This window comes from Lissotriton vulgaris, chromosome 12 (assembly GCF_964263255.1).
Source record: "Lissotriton vulgaris chromosome 12, aLisVul1.2, whole genome shotgun sequence".
Lineage (NCBI taxonomy): Eukaryota > Metazoa > Chordata > Amphibia > Caudata > Salamandridae > Lissotriton > Lissotriton vulgaris.
The window spans coordinates 678964855-678989620 of NC_141700.1; the positions used below are offsets into that span (position 1 = coordinate 678964855).

Consider the following 24766-nt stretch of genomic DNA (forward strand, 5'->3'; position numbering starts at 1 on the left):
ATGTGATTCACCAGTGGATGCATTGTTATTTGCACACATGTTCATATGCGTTTGTAGTAGTCCTTCTCTGCTTCCTTAGTTAGCAGGTCTGTTTGTAGGGTTACAAATTGCACACAGATGTGAAACTCTGAGAATTATTTTTAATCAAAATATCTGATGCTACTGTAGACGTACGGATTTACAAATTGATTTCCAACCAACTGAAATTGATTACATGTCATTTGTATCCCCTGCAGCAAATTTTCTCAGAATTTCTAACCATCGAGATGATTTTTCATGCTAGAGCACTTGAAGTCTACTCAGGTGCCTTCCAAAACATGCAAAACTGTGACATGGAGAAAGATATTGAGGTGAGTTTAAGCTCAGTGTCTTTAGGAAATCTGTAAGTCATGCTTACAATGAATGCAGAATGTTAGTTTTGTCAATCTCCTCAGTTAATTTATCCATTGCATACTAATTGATGAGATCTGGCATAGTAATATATTAAAATGTTTTTTATTGGGGGTCGAGTGCAGTGGCGCTTGTCCCAAAAGAACCTATGTCCATTGCATTTTAGAGATGAGTGAATACAGGGCAGTCACAAAAAAATGGTGCCTGCTCGATTATCCCATTTCAGAGTAGCGTCCGCCTCTTTTACAGTGTTGAAGATGGTTGTTTTCCCATGCTCCGTCCATCACCACCCCCTTTTGTACCGCTGTTTTCCCAGCAGGCATCATATTTCCATGAAAAGTGGTCTGCAGTGGATTTACCCATGGAAATTATTTTGAAAAGATTACTGGTAGAGTTCCCAGTGAATCAGGGACATTGGTTTAATGGAGAATAGAAATTAAATAAACTTACTGCCAGGTCCTCTGTGCTACCATGACATAACAAACCAACCACCACTCTTATCACCAATGGTATTCCCAGCTTTAAAACTGGAACAGTTGTGGTTCCAAAAGCTGCCGACCCCTTGGCTAACTTCAAATTGATCATGCCTGCCTCGTATGGGCCAAACAACGTGGTGCTTCTGCACCCCAGCCTTTTGGCAACTGGCCCACCAGAAGATAAATGAAATCCTTAGTGATGAACTCTCTCCAATAGCTTGTCTTCATCTCCAGTTCTTAGTATCATCTTTTTCTTTTTCTGTTGTATGTTGCTCTGTCTGATCACTTTCTGAACGTCTTTTTCAATATATATCTACCATGCCTTGCTAATAGTCATAACAAAAAATGTGTAAAGTGTTGCCCTTTACTATACTATAACCTCTTCTTTAAAGTTTCTTTTTCAGTGTTATTATTAATTATATTATTTGTTTGAGGTGGTTTCTATAATATCGCACTTGTCACTAAATCGCTTTCTTCTAGCAACAATAGTATAGGGCTCTGCGGATATATTGTAACATTAGTGTCATAGAAGTATATTAACAATTGACTTTTGTATGCCTTTCAGCTCACTCGTTTTATTTTGCTCAAAGGGGGAGCGTCCCCATACTCAGACTTGCTTCGGGTATTTACTTTTTGTAATTTTCTTTAATATCCCTTTTCAAATCAAGGTACAGTCATAGTAACATAGGCAATGTCTGTATCTCTTATAACACATGGAGAATACAATTCATATCGCAATCATATATAACATTTAGACTTGTAAATACCTGTACCATAGCTCGTTGGACAGAAAAAAAGGTGTTTCCCTCATGTTGACGCATTATGTGAGCTCTATATCCTGAATGTGCCGTGAGATTTCAGCCTAGCTCTCAGTAGGATGTAGTTGGTCCATGGCAGGGAAAGTTCTTTCATTCCCTCTCTCCGGTTGCGTTTCCTTGTCTGTTAATTATTTTAAGGTAAGCAATTGGATAGGTACGTTGAGGATCCCATATGTCTTTTGGCCTAGAGGATATGGAGAGTAGCTCCACATAAGTCCGTGTTTGTTCTTGCGAAAATAGGAGGTCTTGTAGCCATTCTTTAAATTGAGGTGCCTGCCCTCTGCTCCATCTACACGCCACTTTGTGTTTGGCCATCAGCAGCCCCAGCTTCACATATCGTCTGTATGTAGGAGGGCTCTCTTCCGTATATCCTAAGAGCGCAACAACGGGAGATGCGGTCAGTGGGGCTAGAGTCATCTGTCCCAAAGCCTTGAATATCTGATTCAAGTAATGTTTGATGGGGCACATTTCAAAGCACCATGCAGAAAACCTGGCTTCTCCTTCCCACACGGGTCGCAAGCATCATTGTCCCGCAGCTGAAACTTATGCATTTTAACTGGCTTATAGTATAATCTATGAAGGTACTTAAAGGTATGATGTGTACCCTGCTGCTAGCCGAGACGCAGCTAGTCTGTTGGCAGCAATAGACCTATTGGTTATCGCTAAGTCGTGTACCCAGTTCTTCCTCCCAGTAAAGCCGGGATCCGATCTGGTAGCTATGTGTAGCAGTTTGCGTGTTGTGGTACATGAGCGATACTACATGTGAAGGGCTAGTGCTCTGTAGTAGGCGATATAATGGAAGTGGCATAGGCGGTTCGTTGGGGAATTCAGGCGTGGGTGGCTGCCTTCACACTTTGCCGTAGTCTGACATACATAAAGAGCTCCATCGGCGTGGGTTCGGTGTTCAGGAAAAATTGGTCCTTTGATCAGAAGACCCCTCCTATATAGAGATCGCCCCATTTCGCAATTTTAACCTTTTTTAGTAACTGGCGATATCTTAGTTACTGGGTGGCGAGCCAGTGAAAGCAAGGGCAAATACATCATAGCTATATCAAATCTCTTCGCAATTTTCTGCCATGCTATCACAGTGCATGCCACTTTAGTAGGATCAGTATCTCTCTCTCTCGGGCGTGTGATGCTTTGAATCCCAACAATGGTGTCTGCTCCATGTAGCATTGCTCTACCACTAGGTGTGGCATGTACTGGGGCAGTGTGAGCCAGTTTGTCGCAAGGTGTGCCTGCGCATTGAGGTAGTACAGTTCGAAGTCAGGTGCTTCGAAACCACCCTGTGTAAAGGGTAGAGTCAGTGTCCTCCAATTCAATCTGTGTTGTTTGCCACTCCCCAGTAAGCCTTATTGGTTGGGATTTCAAGGTTTTAAAGAAAGTGCGGCCTGGACTAAAGGATATGTTAATAAAGAAGTGTAGTAGTATAGGAAGGATAACCATTTTCATCAGGGATATCCTACCTGCTACGGACAGAGTTAAGGCGATCCATCTGATAATGGACTCCGGTAAATTTTCGAGCGTTCACCTGTAATTAGCCTGGAGTAGTTCCGCTTTATCTCTTGCAATAGTTATCCCCTAGTATTTTACCTCATCAGGGCGCTACACAATAGGGTAATATAGTGCATAGGGTTGGGCTGTGGCGGTAGGCGGAAATAACTGGGATTTCTCCCAATTGATTTTGACTCCTGATAGTTCACCAAAGGCTATGAATTCCCGTAAAATGGGGTTAAGACTAACCTGTGGTTCCCGAATATATAATGTAATGTCAACTTCGTATAGTGATGTCAAGACATGTCTGGTAGGGTAGCAAAGTGTCCCTCCATAATGGTGTTGGTGGAGTTTGGCCGCCAACAGCTCAGTGGCCAATGTAAATAACAGGCGGGAGAGCAGACACCCCTGCCTTGTGCCTCTCATAATAAGGAAGGGGGCCGAGCTCACCCCATTTACCGAAGCTCTAGCTTGTGGTTGTTGGTATAACAGTTGTATCCGAAACATAAACACTTGCAGTAATCACATTCTCTGTAGTATCCTGTTACATCCTGCATTATATTTCTTGCCTTTTATTACTTCCCCTTTAATGGCATGAGACCTGGTTCATTGTGTTCTGATTCTCAGAAATTTCCTAGTGATGCATTCTGCATCCTTGAGTCAGTTGTACCTGGACTTTGAAGCTGCTTACATGATGCTGTGCTACTGAATAAAGCTTCTTGGATTTTAACCTGTTTCCTGGGTTCTTACAAAATTTGGCGACGAGGACTCCAGCCATCTATAGCACAGGAGCGGAGTGAACCCCATTTTATTTCATTTGGACCATTCTTCTGACTTTTCTGGATATTTTGCCTTTTGGTCCTCTGAGGAAAATTTTTAATTCTTATTTGTGGCTTCTTGGATTTTTCCCCTTGCCTTTCTTATTATTTGAAAGATCTGCGGCTTGTTTTTGTGTAAATTACAGTATATTTGGACCTGTGCATCTTTCAATTCTTCCCAACGCACAGTTTGCTGAAGATTCCAACTTTCTGCCGAGCGGACACTGAGCTGTAGAACTCGCTATTGGAAGCGAAGATTCCAGCCCCCTGCCTGCATTCCTGAACGCGGTGCGGAGAACGGAGCATTCAGACGTCAACACTTCCTGTGTTCGTTTGATGTCGCTTAGCAACGCCAGCTAGCATCGTGACCATCGTCATCCTACACGCAGCGCACGATACGTTCTATTGACGCTGCGTGCAACGTGCAACGTGCCGCCATTTTATTTTGCTTTATAAGCTTCCAGTTACCTAGCAACGTATTATTTGCAAATCTTCACGGAGATACCGTGTTATTGCCGCTAACTTCACAGCGCCGTGTCATTGCCTCTAACTTGACAGCGCTTTCTTCTGGGGTTTGATTTTCAAAGTTTTCGTCATTCCTCTGGGACTACTTACATCATTTTTACTTCGTTTTGAACTGTGTGTCACTTTGATTCACGAAGGTACTTTCTTCACATCACATGGAAGAACTTCCTTTTCTGTTAATACAATGACTCTTTTATCCTGTTTTACATAACATATTAGTGTGTTTGCCATTAGATTTATATTGTTTGCCATATAGTTTCATTCAAGTACATTTATTTTAAAGTACATTTTAAGAGGTTTCATTTTACATTTGCAAGGTACCTTGTTATTTTTAAAAAAATGCAATTCGACCCTCCTGCAAAATTTTTACAAATCAAGGGTGATCCTCCTTTACCTTGGGCAAGATGGAAGGAGGAATTTTTCAATTACATGAGGGCCATTGATGGAGAGCGAATGGGTGCGGAGAGAAAAAAAAGTATATTGTTGCATTGCTTAGGTTCAGAAGGGCAAGAGATTTTTAGAACTTTACCTCAGGTTACTCCTCCTTCTGGAAGTGGCGATAATCTTAATGTTTATTCTGAAGCTCTGGCTAGACTCGAAAAAAGATTTAAACCTACTGCCAATATTGCCCTCAATCCTTTTAAATTTTACACCAGGGCACAGAAACAGGATGAATCATTTGATGATTTTCTCACTTCTTTAAGAGCATTAACTTTACGTTGTAATTTTGGCACAATGGCTGATGAAATGATACGTGACAAAATCATTGTTCACGTTAAGAATAAGAAAGTTCAAGACAAACGTTGGTGCTTAGGTGATCCTAGTTTGGAAGAAAGTATTGCTATTGCTAAGTCTACTGAAATGTCTGAAAAATGGATGGATATTGTAGATAAACAAAGTGCCAATAGCAACAAAACTAATGTTGAGGAAGAAGTGTGCTTAGTTAAGCCCAAGAATGAAGAAAAACATACTGGTACTAAAAATTGGTCAAGTGGTAATTATAGGAAACCTGATATTAACGGGAATTCAATGTCCTGTTTTAGGTGTGGCAATAAGTCACATATCGCTTCTTTTCCAGGATGTCCTGCCTTAAATAGAACTTGCAATGTATGTGGTAAAATGGGACACTTTGGTAATGTTTGCAGGGAAAAACGTTTTAATACACAGGGACGAACAGGACAATCACGTTCTGTTTCTACTTTTCATACTCCTATCAAGGTGTCTTCAGTTAACAATTCTGAAATCGCATCACAAGAAGTTACAAGAGGATATGTTGTTTCCATTTTACAGAGTGGTACCATTGTTTTAACTAGTAAGAAATCACCTAAATGCATCTTTGACATTTTGGGGGTTGAGGTTGAATTAATGGTAGATTCTGGGTCCCCATGGACCATTATTACCAAACAATACTTTGATGAGAAATTACATGATGTGTGTGATTTTTCTAAATTACAACCATCTGATATTTTAGCTGAGAGCTTTAATGGAAGCAACATTTCTATTGAGGGATTTTTAAATGTGCCTTTGACTTTTAGAGGTAGGTTTGCCTATATCAAACTGTACATAGCTTTCAAGGGAGTAAATGTTCTTGGATGGCAAGATCAATGGGAACTCGGTATCAAATTGAATCCACGAGCTAAAGATCCCATTGAACTTTGTAGCGATCAAGAGATGGTTAATAGCATTAGTAATGGGGAAGAGGATGTTACTTCTTTTTGGAGTAAAAAATTTGACAGTCTTTTGCGATCAACTAGGAAAATTGAAAGGCTTTGCACACAAAATAGTTTTAAAAGATGGTGCTATTCCTGTGAAACAAAAATTGAGAGGTGTACCTCTTAATGTTAGATCTGAATTAAAAGATATGCTGGATGATCTTTTGAAGGATAATATCATCGAACCCATAGTCATCTGAGTGGGTTTCGCCCATAGTTCTTGTACGAAAACCTGATCAAAAATTGAGAGTCTGTATTGATTTGAGGGCTCTCAATTCAAACATTGTTATAGATTGTCATCCGCTTCCAAATATCAATGAATTGGTTTCACTTTTTCATGGTGCGCAGATCTTTTCCACCCTGGACCTTAGGTCAGCGTACCATCAAATAGAGTTAACAGAAGAATCTAAAAAATTCACTGCCTTTATTACACCCATGGGTCTCTTCCAGTACAGAAGAATGCCATTTGGTTTGGCTTCTGCCGCTTCTGTTTTCCAGCGGGTAATGTTTCAGATTTTTAGAGACCTTGATTCTTATGTTAAGTGCTTTCAGGATGACATTCTGATCTTCTCTAAAAATAATGCAGAACATTCTGCCCACCTTAATGAAGTATGTTCCAGATTGCAAAACTATGGTCTCACTCTTAAAGCACATAAATGCAATTTGTTTAGAAAATCAGTGGAGTATTTGGGGCATACTCTTTCAGGGGAAGGTTTGGTTCCAAAGAAATCAAATGTGGAAGCCATTCTTAATGCCCCAGCTCCCAGTACTAAGGAACAACTTTTGTCCTTCTCGGGCATGTGTGAGTATTACAGCAAGTTTGTTGCTAATTTTGCTACTAAAATGGAGCCTTTGAGAAAACTTTTAAGACAAAAGAATGAATTTGTTTGGGACACAGAGCAAGAAAATGCTTTTTCTGAGATCAAAAAAGACATTGTTAATTCACCAACTTTGAGACCCTTTAGAATGGGAAAAAAATGTATAATTACCACAGATGCGAGCTTGTACGGTTTGGGATGTGTGCTTTCCCAAACGGATGGTGTGTCAGAGTGGAATGTCGCTTTTTCATCCAGGACGCTGAGTGAGACAGAGCGCAGGTATGCAGTTATTGAGCGGGAGTTACTGTCATGTGTGTGGGCTATAGAACATTTTAGAATCTACATTTGGGGTAGTAAGTTCGTTTTGAGAACTGATCATAAGCCCCTTGTCCATATTTTATCAGTGGGAGGAGGATGGAATTCTACAGCGAGGATTGCACGTTTGACATCTAAGTTGCAAGAATATAGTTTTACGGTGGAATATATACCTGGAAAGAAAAATGTTACGGCTGATTGCTTATCACGTCTTCCTTGTCTTGGTTTAGTTGACAGTGCAAGTGGGTGTAAAGATGTAGATTTTGTGTCTAGTTTGCAAGATTTTGTGGATACTCAGTATCAAGAGATCACTGAACAGTTCTGGTTCAAATGTCAGGAAGAAGATGATAAGTTAATTACATTGAGGAAATACTTGTTGGAAGGTTGGCCCAGCAAAGCCAATATCAGAGAAGATATTGTTCCGTTTTTCCATGTTGCTGATGAATTGTTCTGTGAAGGTAATTTGGTTTTTAAAGGTGACAAGTGTGTTCCACCGGTTGGTGTTCAGGAGTTGATACTTAAGTTGGCACATAAAACCCATCCTGGAATCTCTGCCATGAAGCGTCTTATTAGGTTGAATTTTTGGTGGCCAGGTTTGGACAGGTTTGTAGATCGTGTGGTCAGGGAATGCAGTGAGTGTTGTGACAAAGACAAGATGTTGAAGGTTGTTGTTCCACCCCTTAAGTCTGTAGTGTGACCTGAAGTTCCGTGGAACAACATTGCTTTTGATATTTCTGGTCCGTTTAATATTTTGCCTGAGTCTTCTCGTTGCTCTTGTAATTATTGATTACCATTCAAAATGGCCAGAAGTAAAATTTGTGTCAAAGATCACTTCCGAGGTTATTATTTTGTTCTTTCAGGAAGTATTTTCTAGAGAAGGTTGTCCTTCTGTTTTGGTGTCAGACAATGGAGTACAATTGGTCTCATCAGAAATGCAGTCATTTTTACAGTCTTGTAATATTAAACATGTTAGGACTTCTCTCTACGAACCGCATGAGAACGGTCAGGTCGAGCGATTCAACCGTGTGTTAAAGAACTTTATTGTGGATGCTATTAAGGAAAAGGGTGATTGGTTGAATATCCTCAGAGAGAAACTTTGGCATTACCGCATAACTCCACACACAACCACGGAAGTTAGTCCATTCAAGTTACTTAAGGGAAGAGATCCAGCTTCTGTTATCTGTCCTTGGTGGTTCAAGGAGAAGTGTAAGGCTTTTTGTGAGGATGTTGTGGATGTCAAGCTTATTGCGGACAGAGATGCTTCTAAACAGAATAAATCTGCTGTGTGGTATAATAAGAGGTGGAAGGCAAGAGAGCATGGTTTGGTTGTGGGAGATTGGGCCAAGATTCTGAAACCTTCATTTGTTAGCAAGGGTGTGAGCAAATATGGTAGACCCATTCAGGTCAAGAATGTTTTCAAAAACTCTGTCATCACGCAAGATGGAAAGGTCTGGAATGTAAGCAAGGTTGCCAAGTGTCCTATCCAGTCTGGTACGAATACTCAATCTCATTCTCAGAATTGTTCCAATTCTATACCAGATAAGTTTTCTAGGTTTTCTCCTGATACTATTGCCTCTAGAATCAAGGAAGATTTCCGAATTCGTAAGAAACCCTTGTCTTTACGGGACTATGTATAATATGTTGCTTTTGTTGTTGTTATGATTTTGTACATATGTTAATTTCCTTGTTTTTCATTTTGTGGGGGAGATGTGTTACATCCTGCATTATATTTCTTGCCTTTTATTACTTCCCTTTAATGGCATGAGACCTGGTTCATTGTGTTCTGGTTCTCAGAACTTTCCTAGTGATGCATTCTGCATCCTTGAGTCAGTTGTACCTGGACTTTGAAGCTGCTTACATGATGCTGTGCTACTGAATAAAGCTTCTTGGATTTTAACCTGTTTCCTGGATTCTTACATATCCCTAATAGAAAGTCCCACTCCACTGAATCTAACGCCATGGACGCGTTTAAAAATACCACTACTGCTGCTAGCTCTGGATCAATATCTTGTATAATCGTAAAGAGGTTTCTGAGGTTATACAAGGAGGCTCTGCCCGGTACAAATCTGGCTTGATCAGGTAGTGCTAGTGTCCCCATGAGTAGGCTTAACCTGCTAAGATTTTTACGTCACAGTTGATCATGGAGAGTGGCTTTCCCAGTTTAAGTAATAAGATGATGGCAGCTTCCCGCATAGTGGGGCAGAGGGTTTCTGATTCCTTGGCCGCTTCATACACTTTTTTAGAATAGGAACTAAATTTCCCACATATGCCTTGTAAAAGTCAGCTGGTAGGCCATCTAGGCCAGGGGCTCGGCTCGAGCAAAGTTGCATGATCGCTGCCTGAATCTCACCCTCTTCAATCTTAGCGGAGAGGAAGTCCCTCCGCGCTTCCCCCTACCAGCCAAAAGCAACCTGTTCTAGATAGGGCAACCGTGTGATTGGATGTTGTCTTTTTGTGGTGTAAAGTGATGAGTAATACTTCCTAAAGGTTTGGAGAATATCAGGCTTATCTCACTCCCCCTGGTGTCTGGATTTCCAATATGTAGTTCAAAAAGCGGATTTGGTCAGCTAGCGCCTTGCCCGGCCTTTCCCTCTCCCCATATCTGCAGGCTTTAAAATATTTGCCCAGAAATAGGAATTACCGGTCTGCTGTGTCTCGGTATTCAGATATTTTGTCCCTAAGTGCTACCTGTTCTGATGACGCCTGGGAGTGGCCGAGCCTGTGCTCCATTTGTTTAATTTCTCCTACTTGGCGATTAAGAGTTGACCGCAGATCCCTAAACACTCCGCCACCTTTGACGATACAAATCCCTCTCATAGTGACTTTAAAAGCCTCCCATACCTTCACTATATGATCAACTGTACCAATATTGCGTTGAAAGTATTCATGTAAGTCTTGACCCATATTTGCACGGAACACCGTGTCTAGTAGCATTGTTGAGTTGATGCGCCAGGTCATGTGGAGAACATATGCTCCCGGAGGATTGAGTCTCATCTCCACTGGAGAGTGGTCTTAGTAGGTGCGTGCAAGATGCTTGACCCGTGTAAGCCAGGAACCCAGCCCCCTGGAAACCAACCAGTAATCCAGACGTGACCATGTAGCATGTGCTGAGGCATATTAAGTACCCTCCTTCTGCCCTGGGTGTAGATGTCGCCAAGTGTCTAAGAGGCAATTCTCAGTAAATATGTCTTGGACCTGCCGCTGGGTATTGGTGTTGTGATGTGGCTGGTAATGTGATCTATCCAACGCTGGTGTGAGTGTTGTGTTAAAGTCTCTGCCCCCAAATCATGTAGGTAGATCCAATGGCCATTATTTTGCCCCATAGATTAGGGAAAAACAGTGGGTAGTCTGTGTTGGATCCATAGCAGCTGACCAGTGTAATGGAGTGGGAGACCAGTTTGCCCCAGATAATACTGAATTGGCCCTGTGGGTCTTGCAGTGTTCCCGTAGGTATGTATGGTGTGTTTTTCTTAACCATGATCGCCGTGCCCATAGAATATGTGGAATATATGAAGCATCTATGCTCCGCCCATCGGGTGGCAAACCGTTGAGGCCCTTTGGGATTAAGATGGGTTTCCTGTAGCATTGTTATGTGGGTACCATTTCTATCCAATGGGCCAGGATTTGCCTACATTTACGTGGGTTTCCAAGTCCCTGCACGTTCCAGGTCATAAAGTGTTTCTCTAATTTTTGGGGATCTGTTATGCAAGCGTGAGTGGTAGGTGAGCTATTGGGTTGTGGAGGTAAGCTGTCCTTTTACGTGTATGTCTTTGTGACTGCAATGTACTCCTGCCTGCATTGTGTGCTTTGCACGTAATGAGACATAACCTCTTACCTCCCCCCGCCCACATCGACAACCCAAACTTGTTGAGGTCATTAAACCCACCCTCGTGAACCTGGTCATTAACTAACCACTGCAACAGCAGGGAATTCTTTTTGCTTGCTTTTGTCATGAATAAGCACCACAGTTTTTTCAAACAGTAAATAAGAAAGAAGTGAAATGAAGAAGAAGGGAAGGGATGAGGTGTAGAGGTCCTACCGCCCAAGAGATCCTTAAAGAGAGTGGCACCAGAGGGCACAACAACCTGTTCACTGCCACCCAAGGGTTAAGAGAAAGAGAGAGAGAGAGGGGTGCCTGGAACAGTCGAGGAATGTGCTCATTAAACTGTAAGGGCAATACAGACAAGTGATAGCAATGGTAAAATCTTGCATAACTTTAACTATTACATTTTAAATAACATGCAAGTCCTGGTGACTCAAGGACGTTGTCGATTGTGCAACTCCCCACCACACTCACGACCAGTCCAACAGGAGTCTAGTTACTCGTTCTCTGATAGCGGGATGGCGAGTGGTCATCACAGCCATCTCTCTCTTGATTGGTCTGATTCCTTTTAAGTAATTTGAGGAAGTCCTCCACTTGTTGCGTGTTCGTGAAGAAATGCTTCTTCCCCTGATGGGTGACTTGGAGGCGCACCAGATACATCATTGCATAATCAGTTTGTGCCCGTTTCTTCTTAACTCGAAGAACTTCCTCCTGGCTTCTTGTACTCGTGAAGTTCAGGTATAGGTTGATAGTATGCCTGTCTATTGCGATCTGCTGCTTGGTCCTGGCTAATGGAGTGCTGTATCACGGTCCTGGTAATTTGAGCAACTTGGAAATGATGGGTCTGGATGGATCTCCTGGGGGTGGTCTCAGTCCAAGTGAGCGATGTGTTCTTTCCACTACCAGCTGTGCAGAGAAAGCTTCAGCTCCAAAGTGGTGCTTTCCACATAGTCTTCCATTTTCCGGTGTTGGTGCTGTCTGGCACACCTAAAATCCGTATATTACATCTAGAGCACGCTTGGAGGTTCCCATTCTTGCAGCAATTACTTTTAAAAGACGATCCATTTGTGTCAATTGTGTCTTCCTTGCCGCTGAATTATCTTCCAGGTCGGAGAATCTCTGTTCCGCTTCCCTAATTCGGCGTCCTGTTTCTCCAGTTTTTGGGCCATGAAGTCTATTAATTTGAGCATTGAGTCCATCTTGGTTTCTGTTGAGGTGAGGCTATGCTTCATGAAGTGATTTGCGGTTATCATCTGTGGATTGTGAGGCCTTAGTGAGTTGGTCGGTCATCTGCTGTTCGCGATCTCCCTGAGTTTGGGGCATTTTCCATGGTTCGAACTGCAGTTTGGCTTGTTTTCTCAGTTCTGCCCATTGTGTCTAGCAGTTTCTGCGTCTCCTGTTGCTTCTTTATTGTGCGACAGCCACATGGGCTACTTGCGCTGTGGTTTTTTGTCTGACTGTACATATTGATCTCAGTGACTGGGGATTTTTGTCTAGGTCTGAGGCAGGGCGTGTCTGTCGCTTTGCTGACCTCCAGTGTTGGTCTAGTGTGTGAGCTCTGCTCTTGGTCACTGGTTGCATAGCGGACCTATTTGCCCATCCTCACTAGTTGATCGATCCCAGCGTGATCTTCACTATGCTGTTAGCTGCAGGAGAACAGGCTTATCATGCACGTTTCAGCGTTGCCCACAATCGGGTCTTGCGGCGCGCCGTCGTCTCCGCAGGCCGCATGGCTATGAGCAGGGGACTGCTGCATGCGAGACCCGAGCCACGCACCAGATCCGGATCTCTTTTTTTTTTTTTTTTAATATATTTTTATTGCAGAGTTAGAAACAAGACCACAAAATAGTCCAACCAGTACACTTGTGGCATCTCAACAGTTAACATGACAGAAATACATTACACAGCCAATTAGCCCACATACCGGAGGCTGGGCGGCGCGCTAAATTTCCGTTCCCCGGCAGATGCCTAAGTGTGTGCCCTTTTCGGGCGTCTGGTCAGTTATACCGTGTAGTATCTGCTTTTACCCCTCCAATACCCGCCCCCCCAGCACCGTCGAGCCCTAGGCTGCATCCTCGTCCATTCCCAACAATTCCTGTCCACCTCCTTCCAGGCCCATCTGGGTCTAACAGACTGCTCCGCGGTGCTGAACCATTCTACCCCATGAACACCCCCCCTTCCCTCCTCCCCCCTCAACTGCTGCTAATGCGGGCACCCACAATCCTTCCTAACGCTGAGGCACGCCACCCATCAGGATCTACACTCAAACATTCGATCCACATGGAATTCTATCCTATCTCTACTCTCCCTCTGCATCATCCGTCATATAGTCCCGCAGCACTTGAACCACTATCTCCCAGGACCTCGCCAGCTCCAGGCATTTCTCATTGCCAGTCCTAGTTGCCTGTCGCATCCTGAGCACACTCTCGCAGCCCGACCACTTCAACAGCTCATTCCGCCATCTCCTCACTGACGGGCCTTCTCTGGACTTCCAATGCCAAGTTATTTCTCGTTGTGCCAGCATGATCCCCAAATCAATAAATTTGCTTGTTATTTTAGTCTTCCTAGTATGCGGGAACCAGAGTAGCAGGCATGCCGCCATATCAAAGTCTACCTCCCTATCCGTGACAGCATTCAGGAGTTCCCCCACTTCCGGCCAATACTCCCCCAACTTCGGGCATCCCCACAGTAGATGATCCAGATCTACCTCTGGCGCCAAACATCTCAGGCACATGGCGTCAAGCACCTGGAAGTGCCGTCTCAACCTCTCCGGGGTCAGGTACGCCCTATGGACAATGAAAAAAATGCACCTGCTGAAATTGTGCGTTCCTCGTTCCCTTCCAGGTCCGACGCAACACCTGGCTCCAGATGGCATCCGGTATGGGTTTGCCTATGCTGACCTCCCATCCCGACTTCAGTGCCAACAAGGGCGCCAGTCCCTCATTCAGCATTCTGGTATGGAGGCAAGTCACTGCTTTGATGGTGCCCGCTGCCATCACCACATATTGACATGCCATGGTCACCTCCGGCTCTGTCAGCCCTCCCCCCCAGTATCGCTGCATCGCTGCCACCACTGCCGCGTGCAGTAGGAAGGTTCCGTCCGGTAAGCCAAATTGCTCCTGTAACGTCTGATACGGGACTAACGTCCCATCAATATAGAGGTCTCCCACCACCTGCAAGCCCAGCTCCTCCCACGTCAACAATTGGGACCAATCGCCCCCATGTGGTAGCGCGGTCAGCATTCCCAGCGGTATTTCCGGTGCATATGGCCGGTCCCTTTTTGCTCTCTTTAAGCTCCTATTCCAACACAATTGAAGCGTCCTTTCCTCTATCGTAAGCTCCTTCACTTCTAGTTTCTGTTGCATTATGATATAAGACAAAACATGTCTCTGGATGCCAATCCCCCGTTCACGGTCAGGACCCCTAAATTCTCTGGCCACATTCTGTGTTAATACCTGGAGTTGTGCCGCCAGATAATATAACTCAAAGTCAGGGACGGCCATCCCCCCTTCGATCTTGGGCCTAGTCAGAGTATTCAATGCTACCCTGCGTCGTCCGTGGCCCCAGAGGAAGCCGGTCACCAATGTCTTCAACTCTTTAAAGAACCTCTGCGGGATCCATACCGGTAGCGTTCGAAAATAATAGAGTAGCCGCGGGAGTGCCACCATCTTCAACAGTGCCACCCGACCCAACACAGACAGAGGGAGGGAGGCCCAGAAGTCCATGCAACCCTTCAGCGCGCGAACACAACGCCCCACGTTCCCCTCCAAGAGGTCCACCGCCTCATGATAGATGCGCACCCCTAAGTAGGTGAAACAGGAGGGCTCCCACATCGCCTCTCTTGTTAGCTGTGGACAGAGCGTACTCTTCCGCAATGGGAATATACAGGTCTTAGTCCAGTTCAACCTGAGGCCTGACAGCCGCCCGAATCTGCTCAGCATGTCCACTGCACCCTCTAGAGATCGCCCCGGATCTGCCAGGTACAATAACAGATCATCAGCATATAGTGATATGTAGTGCGACTCAGGCCCTTGCGCTATCCCGTCATACACGGCGCCCGATCGAGCCTGTGCTGCCAACGGCTCCATCGCCAAAGCAAATAGCAGAGGAGACAGCGAACAGCCCTGTCGTGTTCCCCTACAAACCGGATATGCCGAAGATACTATAGGCCCCAGTCGTACTCGCGCCTTTGCCGATGAATAAAGCACCCTCGTCCAACTCCGAAACCCCTCCCCAACCCCAAACTTCAACAGCACTCCATCCAGGTATTCCCATTCGAGGCTATCGAACGCCTTTTCGATATCAACTGCCAACACCACATGATCCTGGGTTGATGCTTCAGCGCCGTCTATGACTCGGATCAAACGTCGAATGTTCATCGAAGTGCTCCTGGTCGGGACGAAACCCGCTTGATCCCTATGCACCAGGGTGGTCATATGCGGCAGGAGCCTAGTAGCCAGGATGCGACTCAAGATCTTATAGTCCACCGTTAGCATAGACAACGGGCGGTAAGAGGTCACGTCTAACGCGTCCCTGCCCGGCTTCAACAGCGGCACCACTAGTGCCTCCCTCATGGACTCAGGTAAACACCCCACCTGTTTCGCTTCCGCGTATACCGTCAACAGTCTGGGCGCCAGTATATCTATGAATTTGGCATAGAATTCTATCGGTAACCCATCTACCCCTGGTGTTTTGCTCCGTGCCATGTGTTTAATTGCCCCCCTTATCTCGGCCAAAGTGATGGGCCCCCCCAGTTCCTTTGCCTCATCGTTATCCACCATCGGTAAGGGGATCGGATCCAGGTATTCACCTCTTTCCGAGGCTTCGGCCTCCAGGTGGCATTCGTACAATCCCATATAGTAGGATTGGAAGCGCGCCAGTACCGCTGATTGAGAATAAACTACCTCTCCATCTTCGCGTCTTATACTCATGACCGGGCACCCCCTAGGTCCTGGATCAGCTAGCTTGGCAAGGAGTGTGCCCACTTTATCCCGCTCCTCATGCACCTTAACAACATACAACTTGTAATCGTAGCACCGCAGTCTTTCCGTCTGTCGCCACCACCTCTTTAGCCTGCATCAGTCGCTCCTGTAACTCCGGTCGCTCGGGCCTTCGCTGCTCTAGCCCCCTCAACGCCTCTTCCGCTTTCGCAAGATCACTCAAAACAGTCTTTCTCACATTCGAAAACCTACCCATGCATACCCCTCTCACCACTACTTTCATCGCATCCCATTCAATCGACCTTGTCGTGGCTGAGCCTCCATTTTCTTCAAAATAGCAGTCAATGCCCTGTCGAATCGCGTCACTGAACACCAGATCTTCCAGTGTATCCGGACACAGTCGCCATGATGGAACTGCTGATCTCACCTGCTGCCACTGCATTGAGATCAACAGGGGATTATGATCTGAAATGGTCCTAGTCAAATACTCAGAATGAGTCACCGCATTCGCCAAGGAGCCACCACACAACACCGAGTCTAATCTAACATGTAGGTCATGCAGCGTGGAAAAATAAGAATAGTCCCTGACCTCAGGATGCTGTGCCCTCCACACATCCACCAAACCCCACCGTTCCTGCCATTCCCTCCTGTGGGTTGCCAGCCTGCGTACCGGGGAATCTACCAGTGGCGGGTGTGACCTATCTAGCTGCACATCAGATATGGAATTAAAATCTCCCGCCAATAAGATAGGGCCCGCTAAAAAATAAGCCAGCGAGCACGATAAACCCTCAAAGAAATGCGCTTGATCGGAGTTGGGGGCATATATATTACTCAGCACCACTTCCCTACCATAAAGTCGCCCCTCAACTGCTACATATCTGCCCTCGGGATCCACCTGCTGACTCGTAACTTGAAATGGCGTGCCCGCCCGTATCCATATTAGCACCCCTCTGGCGAATGCTGAGTATGTTGTGCCAAATACCTGACCCCGCCACCTCTTCTGTAAAGCCTTGCACTCCTTCTTGGTCAGGTGAGTTTCCTGAAGCATTGCAATCTGAACTCCCCTCCTCACTAAGTAGGCATGTACCTTATGACGTTTCACCATTGTACGAATACCGCGGACATTCCATGTAACACATTTCAAGTTAGGTAACGTCCCCATGAAGTACTTTTCTACACAGTGGCACTAGCCAACAAATGACCCCCGCATTGCAGCAATTGTACGCCCCCCTCAAAACATTCCCCACAACTCCCCAAACCCCCCTCCCCAGGACAGGACCTAATAACCCAGCTTCAGCCCTGTTCCAAACCTTTAACTCCCCACACATTATACTAACCTGTGGTCGTCACCACAGAAGGCCTTAAGGGCCTCAAGAGGTCGATGGAGTGCCGAACCAGGGCGGCAGAGCTACCACCCCGCGCCCGCCGTCCCAAACTGCTCATACAGCCCCATACCTGGTAGTCCAATAAAGATCTGGAGAGTCCGTACTTACAGGCACCCCGGAATTGTTCCTTATCCTCAAGCCTCACTCGTTAAACAAGCCATCCGCGGTTTGTGGGGTGACCGCCGGCCCCCCCGCACCCCCCACATCCGAGTCGTCCTCTCCGGATCTCTCTCCCTCCTCCTCCGAGTCCGATCCTCCTGCTGCGACCCTGTGATGGTCGCCGTAGCCGCCAACGCACCCCTCCTGTCAGCCGGCATTTGTGCGTCCCGCTCGGCCCTTTTGAGCTTATTCCGGGAGCGGATGCGCTGTGACTTTCTGAGCTTGACTGGCTTTCGCCGATCCCTGCCGCTTTTGTGTGCCCGATCCGTCCCTGCACGATACAGTTCAAGCCACGACCATGCCTCGTCAGGATTTTGAAAGAAGTGGGTCCTGTCATCAAGGATCACTCTCAGCTTGGCAGGAAAAAGCAAAGAATATTGGATCCCCTCCTCTCTCAGCTCCTTCTTCACTGATAAAAAGGATGCTCGGCTCTTCTGAACGTCCTGCGTGTAATCCGGGAAGATCGTGACTCTGCTATTGTCTACCTGGAAAGGGCCCTGGGATCGTGCCCTCTGTATCAATAGATCACGGTCCTTATAGTGCAGCAATTTGACCACCATCGGCCGAGGCGGTCGGCCCTCCAGGGGCGGCTTGGCAGGGACCCTATGCGCTCTCTCCAGGGAGAAGAAGGGAGACAGACCCTCCGGCGCCACAACTGTTCTAAACCAGTTCTCCATATAGGACACCGCATCACCGCTCTCAATTTTCTCTGGAAGCCCCACCACCCTCACGTTGTTCCTCTGGCTACGACTTTCCGCATCCTCCGCTCGTCGCTCCAGGATCGCCAGACGGCGGATGATATCCGTCAGTTTATGTTCTGCGGTGACCACCGCCGGTTTCAGGTCTTGAAGCAGTTGCTCGTTCGATTTCACTCTATCAGAGAGCTTGGCGTGGTCCGCCCTCAGTAGGCCCAGCCCCGTCGCCACCTGCGCAGTGTCCTGATGCAGCGTTTCCTTTGTAGCTGCGATCGCCTCCAGGATAGCGTCAAGGCGCTGGTTCAGCCTCTGTTCTTGCGGCGAGGCTTCCAATGGGGGTTGAGCGCCGCCATCTTGGGCTACGGCAATTGCACCCTCCTGTCTCTGTGACGCAGCGAAGCCAGCATCCAGAGCGGCCATCTTGATTGCGAAATATGCGCTTCCCGGGCTGCCTCCACTGATCACAGTTCACCGTGGTGACCCCTCTTTCTGCTTGGTTCCAGGCACTTCCCGGCGTTGCTCAGTGGTGCATGACAACCGGGCCAGCAAGCACTGCCCCTGATCCAGTCTGCCCTTATCACACCCTTAAGCCCCCTCCTGCGCACAGCCTCCTACCTCCGATCCACGGCCGTGTGCCGCCTAATGCCACCAGCACCCCCAGGAGCCGCAAGATCCAGGGCAGCAAGCCCACTGCACCCCTCCAAAACGAGCAGGCAGGCGTAGTTCAGGGCTAGTCGTGCCCACTGCCCAAACCAGCACCACCAGTATATGTTGCAGCCTGCCCTGCTCTTTATCCTCCTCTTCACCGGTCTAATGCCTCACGACCTCCAGTTGGGCAGCCCCCGCCGCCGGTTGCCAGGCACAAGGAGCACTTCCAGCTCCGGTCGCTCCCCGGGGCATACAGGATCCAGGGGGGGGCCGGGCCGAGCCCAATGCCACATCCGCCTCACAGTCCGTTGCCTCCCCTCTGCGCTCTTCAGTCAGGCGATCGAGCCCCTCTGTTTACCGCTGGCTCCGCCAGCCAAGCCGCAGCTGCTCCGTCGGCGAGCGGTCCCCGCAAACTATCAGCGCCGCCGCCCGAGGGCAATCAATCAAGCACCAGGCCCTCTCGCCAGGGATCGGGGAAGCGGGAGGGGGAGGGCCACCGCTCCCACCGGACCGCAATTATGGATTGCCACCGCCGCTCTGGATCAACTCCAACGGTCCCTGCCTCGGGTCTCTGCTCCCCTCGCTCTGCCCAGCAGCCTCCAGTACGCCTGTGTCGGCCGGGTGCGCAGCCTCTAGAGCTCCCGAGCGGCCAGCTCCGCCATTTTCCTTTGTTCGCCGGCCGGCCCCTTCCAAGCTCCGAGGTCCGGCAGCAAGCGTCTCCCGGGGTCCCGACGGGCTCCGGACTCTTTCCTCCGGGTCAGCGACCCCTCATGCAACCGATTCACACCTCCAGGGGCACCGAGGGCAAGTTCTGCAGGATAATAGCGGGACTCGGCGCAGAGCTACACGCTCAAGCAGCCATCCCGGTCGGCGCCTAAGCCACGCCCCTCCCAGATCCGGATCTCTTTCCACGGTTTTGAGGCAGTAATTAAATCACTAACATTGGCCCCAAATTAGACCTATGTTCAGCATTATCTTAAGAGCATTTCAGAGGGCAGCTCCCACTCAGGTCCTGTCTTTGGGATCACATATATTCACTCGTCTCGGCGGTTTCTCACCAACCGAGATCTACGCTCTCCCTGATTGATATTAGCGCCTGCCCAGCACAACTGGTCTACCTCTGCCTATCCTAAGAGGCCACTCATGTCGCATATGCCAGGCGGTACTGCACTATGGTCTCAGCTGCAATCGTCTCTGTGCAGGGGCGGACACCCTCCTGGTGAGCTTCTCACATTCTGTGCAGTGTTGAGAGGGGGAGCCTGCATATTGCTCTGGTCAAGCGCAGCTCCGTGGATTGGAGTCTCCCCCGGTTCCTTCAATCTGTGTAGTTCGGCAGGCGGAGTTGCCTCTGCTGCGGCAGGCGATTCTCAGCCCGCCGCTCTGCGTGCGGGAAGGCTGAAGTAGTCTACGGAGCATCCTTGGTTCTGTCGCACCATCCAGGCGTGCACGAGTTGGTGTTTTTGTCGTCTCACGTTCCGGGGGGCCTCCACCCTCTCGGAACCCTCCTTACCTACGGTGTGAGTGGTGGAGGCTTATGATGCCCTGGTGCAGCCACAGCCCCGCCCACAGGGTCTCAGCCAGTTCCGTCAAATGTGTAGGCCTCTGAAGGCTGTGCCGCCTCAGCTCCGTGTTAAACAAGCATTTGCAATGAAATATGTCTCGCATTATTAAAGTTAGAGCTATTGGCATTGTAAATGGCAATGCCTTTTATTTATGTTTTTGCTTTTAAAACATAAATAAAAGGCATTGTCATTTACAATGCTAATAGCTGCCAATACATGACAATAAGATATGGGCTTTTCTCCTCCGCCAATTTTACGCCTCACCAATTTCAAATGGCACCAGCCGCCACTGTCTATATATCCATTTCAGGCACTGCACTAACAGCGGCAACTGGCATATTTGGGCCTCAGACCCCACCCTCGACAAAATTCTAGAGAAACAAAGTCTCCATGACTTTCTTTAAATCATGGAAATCGAAAACTGAAGGCTGTCCATCAGAAATGAGAACACAACTACCGGAGCTAATACTTTGTTTCTGTAACCTACATTTACCTACTGTGACTGCAACATGTGCAAAGTGAGACAGATCAAGTTCAGGACGGGGCGGCCCACTCCTGGCCACATTTTCAATCAAAAGCAGTGTGCCTTGTCACAGCCCTTCGATGTTTACCTTCTCTTCTGCCTGCGTAAGCGCCTCTACGTCAGGAATAGGAAGGGCCGATTAAAACTCGGTTCGCAGGGCCAGTCTTCATGACAATAAGCATCTCGTAGGGTTTACTGCGACACAGATCCTACCGAAAATCAATTCTTCCTAGCTGGCATCAGTGTACACGCACCCCAAAGCAGACACAAAAAGAGGACTCGAGAGTGATACGGATTATTGAACTACAAAGATGCCTGGACCAAGATGCTGGATTGCATCCTCTTCTCGTGTGTGTAACCTTTATAGTGTTGGCATATTATACTATGAAACTCTGGTACCTCCTGTCACTTTAATCATCCCAGTGGCGAGCTGGAATTTCTGTCTCCTTTCTGTCATCTATCATATGACCCTCCATTGCAATGTGGAAAGCGGGGCCGATATAAAAGTTGTGCTTAACCCCATCCTTGTCTTTTCTTGTGCCATTTAAGACTTTCTTCTTGCTATAAGCATTCTGGTATTCATTTTTGCCAATAATTAGTACATATTTCACGCGTCACTTGGTACCCATGGAATGCATGTACTGGCTCTGCTGAGACTTGCATGCTATAGAATTGTGTGCACCATAACGTTCAGCAGCGCGTGCCTATAGTGAAAGCATACATGGAAACAAGGTTGTAACATGACTTGGTTGTGACGTGACTTTCATTCATTGACACCACAGGCGTCAACATGCAATTCACACAACTTCCAACTCAGGCATGCGGAAAGCAAACTACGCATTCATTCAACTGTGTTACTTATTCAACAGCTGGACTTCTACGTGTCTACTATCGAAAGAGAACTCCTTTCATCACAATATATGATGAAATATATCATTCTTGCACCACGCTACTGCCTCAACAGTTCTGTCACACTACTCCCACACCTACTCCACCCCCTGTCGTCCCGCCCTTTCAATTCACTAGTTCAGGCTCGGCTGTTACACACCTCTCTGGAAACGTCGCGTCCCCTCTTTCAGACAACACAGCTCTGGCCGGCATCTTTCAGTGAAGGTTTAGTGTTTCTCAGTTTCATAAAATAAACGCATCAAGTTGCAAAAAAAAGCTGTGGCCGTGGAATGTCCGGGTTCTTAAAGGGGAGGGAGGGAAAGTGAAAGTGCGCGATGGCCCCATGTCCGAACCCCGGAAGGCAGCAGAGCTTGGGTGGGCGGGGGAGGAGGAGGGGCATCTCATTTTGCGGCGGAAGCGGAGGGCTTTTTCAGGTCACGGTGGATGACAGGAGCCTATTCGCTTTCATGAACTTTATGCAGTTAGTAATGTCCTGTCGCCCCGCACGCTGCACACTTCCGGAATAGCAGGATGGATCCTCGAGACAGTCTCCTTGGTGATACTGCGAGATCTTAGAACAAGGAAAAGACAAGATGTGCGCGCGCACTGTTTAAAACTAAACTTAGCGTGGGGGCGGGACTTCCGTCTTGTGCGCGAATCAGCGCCTACGGAGTTCCTGGCCCGAGTAGCAGTGGTGACGCGGGGCTCCCATGCCCGAGGGAGAGCCCCGCGGAGGCTACAGAACACCGGATTGGCGGTAAGTGTGACTGTATTCGGGGGGGGAGGGAGGGCGCATGTGTGTATGTGTGTGCGCGCGTGTGTGTGTGCGTGCGTGCGTGTGTGTAGGTGCGCTGGTGTGTGTGGGTGCGCTGGTGTGTGTGGGGGGTCTCTGTGTGTGCGTGTAGGTGCGCTAGTGTGTGTGTAGGTGCGGCGGCGACGGGGGGGGTGTGTGTGTGCCTGTGTATGCGTGTGGCTGAATATGTGCGCATCCGTGAGTGCTGTGTATGCGTGTGGCTGTGTATGTGCGCATGAGTGAGTGTGGGTGCGCATGCACGCAGTGAAATCCAGCCGAAGAGAAGCGCGTGGCACTTTCTTGTCCTTCATTCCCCCGAGTCAGCTAGCTATAAGTCTCCACCTGGACGCATCCTTCGGATGCTAATTCCAGGCTCGACCTAAAAATCTCCGGTTTAATTTTTCATGACTTGGTGAGTCCGAGCCCTTACGTGAGTAGGATTATGCCTTATTGTTGATCCCAGGACAACGGAGCCTCATACTAACGCGCCCATCTTCCGTGCGCACCTTCTAGCGCCCCCTTGCTTCTGGTATGTTCTTTTACAGAATTTAGAGTTTTGGAAAGGGAAAGTTCAATTTAATTAAGGAAGAAAAACTTTATTGTATTGTTATGAAGGGCTGCTGGGCATGCACATTAACCAAATACGCCTAAGTGAGTTTGAGGCCTGTGCTCCTCTTCTTCTAGTAACTTTAGATCTTGAAAAATCCCTCCAGAATCAAACCTCATCAAGACATGGCGATCTTGTAGGAACAAGGCTGTTTAACAGCAGGTTCTGCTAGAAAACTGAATTATACACACCATGGTTCTCCTTAAGAATGGCCCGCATATTTTTATGCAACAGGCTTAGCAGAATTAATTCTTTTAATTTTCCACACCGACGTTTTGCTAAAAGCAGTCATATTTTTTGAAGAAACTCTAGGATAAATATTTAAAAATCCACGCAGTAACACTGATTCCTAAACTATTCCCCGGAAATGTATAATCCCTGTTATTTCCCCCCCACCCTTGGAATTACTTGGGCTATCGATAATGGTAATTCTGGAATTGAAAGATAACAGAGAATTTAACAGGCCACTTGAATTAGGGCCTTCAAATGTATTCTAAAGGCAGTTCTGAAAACAAATGGGATCAATTTCAAAGCACACCTGTGCCCTTTTTGTAAAGTGCTAAAGGCTGTTCAGGGCGGAAACAGAGGAGTCTGAAAACATTTGGAGTGCTTCAGCACAGGGTTGCCCTTCATAGTTGTTTGAAATGCTAAGGCTCTCCTCAAGAAGTGGAAGGAAGGATGCAGGAAAGAACTTCAGAGCTGTTCTGAAACTGCTGACCCCCCCCTCCCTCAATTTGAGCAACACCTCCATAAGCCTCCAGATTGTAAAATCTGTGGATAGCGGGTGGTTTGTAGAGGTTGGGGGGCGCTTTATACAGCTGTTTTCGGTGGCTCTGAATGGCCCACGCACTGTTCTCTGTGGTTGTAAAAAAAAAAAAAAAGTGCCCCTTTTTGACATGGTCGCCCACACTTTTTGCCTGGTATCTAATGCAATTTTGACTGAAGTGCACTGGGTTCCTGCTAACCAACCACCAGTTCCAGATCTCATTCCCTAAACCTATACAATTGTTTCGGGTCCAGGGAAGACATGGCTTGGCAGTTTGGGCTGCACTGTTACCATGAAGCACAGGGTCAAGGCTGATTTGCATATAGCTGTGTCTGAACTGGGGTGGCAAAGTGAGCTAAAGAATGATGATAGATTCAACCCAGATCTGTGACTGAGGGTGAGTGTTTGAAAAGTTTCAGCACTCTGTCCATCATCTCCTTGTGTTTGCTTTGTTCGCCCTAAGTTGGCAGTGTATGCCCAGACGTGGGTGCCTTGCTCACTTTGCCACTGGATTCAAGCTAGCCTGGCTCACCCAAGCACACTATTGAGTGCCAGGGAAGACACCATAAAAAACAGCGCTGTGCCAGCGCCACGCAGACACTGAGCCCGGG

At 47.3% G+C, this 24766-nt stretch overlaps 1 protein-coding gene across 1 annotated transcript in view; it reads left to right on the forward strand.

The window, feature by feature from the left end:
• Positions 1-24766, forward strand: part of CIBAR2 (CBY1 interacting BAR domain containing 2) — a 129898-nt gene that overhangs the window by 95826 nt on the left and 9306 nt on the right. Inside the window, exon 7 of the mRNA XM_086945877.1 lies at positions 237-350. Within this exon, the coding sequence (XP_086802003.1) occupies positions 237-350 (114 nt within the window). The remainder of the gene's footprint in view (positions 1-236; positions 351-24766) is intronic.